The sequence below is a fragment of the Oncorhynchus mykiss genome, chromosome 21 (assembly GCF_057628025.1).
Source record: "Oncorhynchus mykiss isolate SJ-2025 chromosome 21, ASM5762802v1, whole genome shotgun sequence".
Taxonomy (NCBI): Eukaryota; Metazoa; Chordata; class Actinopteri; order Salmoniformes; family Salmonidae; genus Oncorhynchus; species Oncorhynchus mykiss.
The window spans coordinates 54,491,602-54,495,000 of record NC_143042.1 but is presented as its reverse complement, the minus strand read 5'-3'; the positions used below and the strand labels follow the sequence as shown (position 1 = coordinate 54,495,000).

The following is a 3,399-nucleotide window of genomic DNA, read 5'->3' as shown; positions in this document are numbered from 1 at the left end:
TCTCTCTCTCTCTCCCTCTCTCTCTCTGTCTCTCTCTCTCCCTCTCTCTCTCTCTCTCTCTGTCTCCATCTCTCCCTCTCTCTGTCTCCATCTCTCCCTCTCTCTGTCTCCATCTCTCCCTCTCTCTGTCTCCATCTCTCCCTCTACCTCTCTCTCCCTCTCTCCCCCTCCCCATCTCTCTCTCTCTGTCTCTCTGTCTCTCTCTCTCTCCCTCTCTCGCTCTGCCTCTCTCGCTCTGCCTCTCTCTCTCGCTCTGCCTCTGTTATGATTTGACACTGCACCATGTAGCCTACTGCATGTTCAATGTGTCATCTCCAAACATTCAAATCTAGGTTACTTGTGATCTACTCGGCTGACCGCGTGTTTCTAGCCTTTCTAAATGATGGGGAGCGTGGCTAAATATTTAGCAGTTACTGTCAGTAACACCAAGCTATTTACAAACCACTGTCAGTAAAACCGAGGTATTTACAAAAAGACACTGACTGAATAATTGATAGATGCTTTTATCTATTTCCTCCCCCCCAATAGACAATTGAAATCTGCTGGATTCTGATTGGATCGCTGAGCGGAAGTAACTATAAGAGGCGGGAAACAAGAGGCGGGAAAACGCTGATGACTGTTTTTAAAGGACAAAACTGACAGTTGACAACATCTACCTGTAATGTCCTTCTAAAATGGTTGTTTGCTTTTCTCTTCTCAGTGAGAAATGACTAGTCTACTACTACATGTCTAACTAGGACTCTCTTCAAACATAACTAGCCCTCCACACCTCTTATAATTCATATTCGTCGAGAAATGGCCAGCGAAGTGGGGGGGAGAAGCAGGGACAGGTCCGGACTAGAGGGATGGAGGAATGACCAAGATGCGTTTTTTTAGGTGAGAGAAAGCGAGATGAGGACAGGGACTGAGAGAGATGGAGGGTGAGAGACGGTAGGCTATGTTGTTAAATGAATAGATGAGGTGAGAGGTGGCGAGAAAAAGAGAGATGTGTAATGTTCATATGTGTAAACATACCGAATTGTAATTGGTTGCATTTTTACCGCCATATCACACCGTGCTATGATTGGTTAAGACCACCCAAATGGTTAGGTCATGGCAGTTTGGATCCTGGTTGGAGATACGTGAACATGCCAGTTATAGCTAGCTAATAAAGAGCTACGTTATTAAGAAATATCCTGTAGTACTGCATTTTATTATTTTGTACAAAGTGTTGAAAACAAGACAATATGAGGCAGAGAAACAGTCCTTTACGGTTGGGCATCTGTTCCCTTCAGACTGCAATGCAGACATGGGACTGCAAGGGAAAGATGGAGGGAGAGATTGAACACGAAGGGATGGATGAGGATGGAGATGAGAATAGCAGCCTAGCAGCTAATAATGGCAGGTTTATATTGTGTTTCGTCTTGATTAACCTCGGCAAATTCTATATTCTGTCGGTCTATTCATAAACGCGTCTCAGAGGCAAGAGGCAGCCTAAAATATAAGGTACTTAAAATAGGGCACCTTGCTTTTTAATGCACGTTTCCAATTCCAGCGCCATGGTACAGTAATATTGTATTTGCCCCTTTTGGAAGTGCCATGGGTTTTTTTTCTCTCCCTTTGACAAAATACATCTTGTTGGAAGTGTGAAAATGATAGATATGTTCTGTGCTTAAAGCCCCGTAGGCCAACCATCCCTATAAGTTTGGCCTTTCATTTCTAGGCTAAATGTGTTGTGTCTGCCTAGGCATGCATATTTAGACCCCTTTCAACTATGCAGCATCACACACACATATATATATATATATATCTCAACAAGGCCACAAGAAGGAATGCACTCGGTTTCCTTTGAGGGAATAAAACAAGAGTGACAAATCTATAAAAATAAGGATAAACAAATAAAAAAAATTAGCATCTGATCGAGCCTATTGGTGGTAGACCTTAAAGACAATTAGGCTAAGCACGCGGGTCCAAAGATCCCCATTACCCCTAACCTATTCACACACAGTCACACTGTTCCCCTTATCCTACCTCCTCTCTCCCATTCCCGTCTGCTGTGGTCTCCTCTCTCCCATTCCCGTCTGCTGTGGTCTCCTCTCTCCCATTCCCGTCTGCTGTGGTCTCCTCTCTCCCATTCCCGTCTGCTGTGGTCTCCTCTCTCCCTTCCCCGTCTGCTGTGGTCTCCTCTCTCCCATTCCCGTCTGCTGTGGTCTCCTCTCTCCCATTCCCGTCTGCTGTGGTCTCCTCTCTCCCTTCCCCGTCCACTATGGTCTCCTCTCTCCCTTCCCCGTCCGCTATGGTCTCCTCTCTCCCTACCCCGTCCGCTATGGTCTCCTCTCTCCCTTCCCGGTCCGCTATGGTCTCCTCTCTCCCTTCCCCGTCCGCTATGGTCTCCTCTCTCCCTACCCCGTCCGCTATGGTCTCCTCTCTCCCTTCCCCGTCCGCTATGGTCTCCTCTCCTATCTCCGGCGGTAGGGCTACTGGCACCTCCGTCTGCATTTTCTCTCTCTTCTTTCCCCTGGCACACGCCCTCCCGTTGGCCCTACGGTTAACGGGACCAGGGATGGGGACCCACCCCGGGAGCGGCGGCCCGGGCCGGAGGCTGGGACCACCTCCTCGGCGCGGCGGGAGTCAACCCATCCGTCGCCGGTCGAGATCCGGTTACACTGTAGTGATGACAGTAGAGCCTGCAGCAAATGCGCATTATCCACGCTGACTGAACGTCGCCTCTATCGGGATCCAATGAGTTAATTTACCCTGTGCCTCTCGGTTATTCTTCACGCCTTCCATGGTTTGATTCATTCACCTCATAGCATAGATTAGACAAAGCCCAGATGTCTTCCGTTAACAATTACATCAACGTCGGTTAGTGTTACTCTGTGCTTCTGTGCGGTGATAACAGTCAGCCCCTTCTTGCCTTCGTCCTACGCGCAGGTGGGGCTCGAGACTGAGCCAACCGTTAACGTTTCCTTCAGAGTGAGCACCGGGGGGGCAGGCACGAGAGCGCTGATATGAAGACGGATGGATGGGAAGGGTAGGAGGAAGATGTTTTTTTTCACAAAGGCAGGCAGATCTCGATTAATCCTACTGGTAAAAAGGCGAAAATGGATAAACCGATTCCTTTTCTATCGGTAAACAGTTTATCCTAAAAAAAAAAATCTAAAAAATAACGGTAAAACCATCTCAGGTGTTTATTTTCTTTCTATTTGTCCCCTTAGAATTCGGAAGGTTTCACCTACACATTCTGAATGCCCACTGACGTCACCCACCACCTACACATTCTGTATGCCCACTGACGTCACCCACCACCTACACATTCTGTATGCCCACTGACGTCACCCACCACCTGCACATTCTGTATGCCCACTGACGTCACCCACCACCTACACATTCTGTATGCCCACTGATGTCACCCACCAC

At 48.0% G+C, this 3,399-nt stretch overlaps 1 protein-coding gene across 1 annotated transcript in view; it reads right to left on the bottom strand.

Moving 5' to 3' along the window:
- LOC118942814 (transmembrane protein 151B) overlaps positions 1 to 2,964 on the bottom strand; it is a 23,348-nt gene extending 20,384 nt beyond the window's left edge. The window contains exon 1 of the mRNA XM_036956529.2: positions 2,011 to 2,964. Within this exon, the coding sequence (XP_036812424.2) occupies positions 2,011 to 2,478 (468 nt within the window). The 5' untranslated portion in view covers positions 2,479 to 2,964. The remainder of the gene's footprint in view (positions 1 to 2,010) is intronic.
- Positions 2,965 to 3,399: the final 435 nt, after the last annotated feature.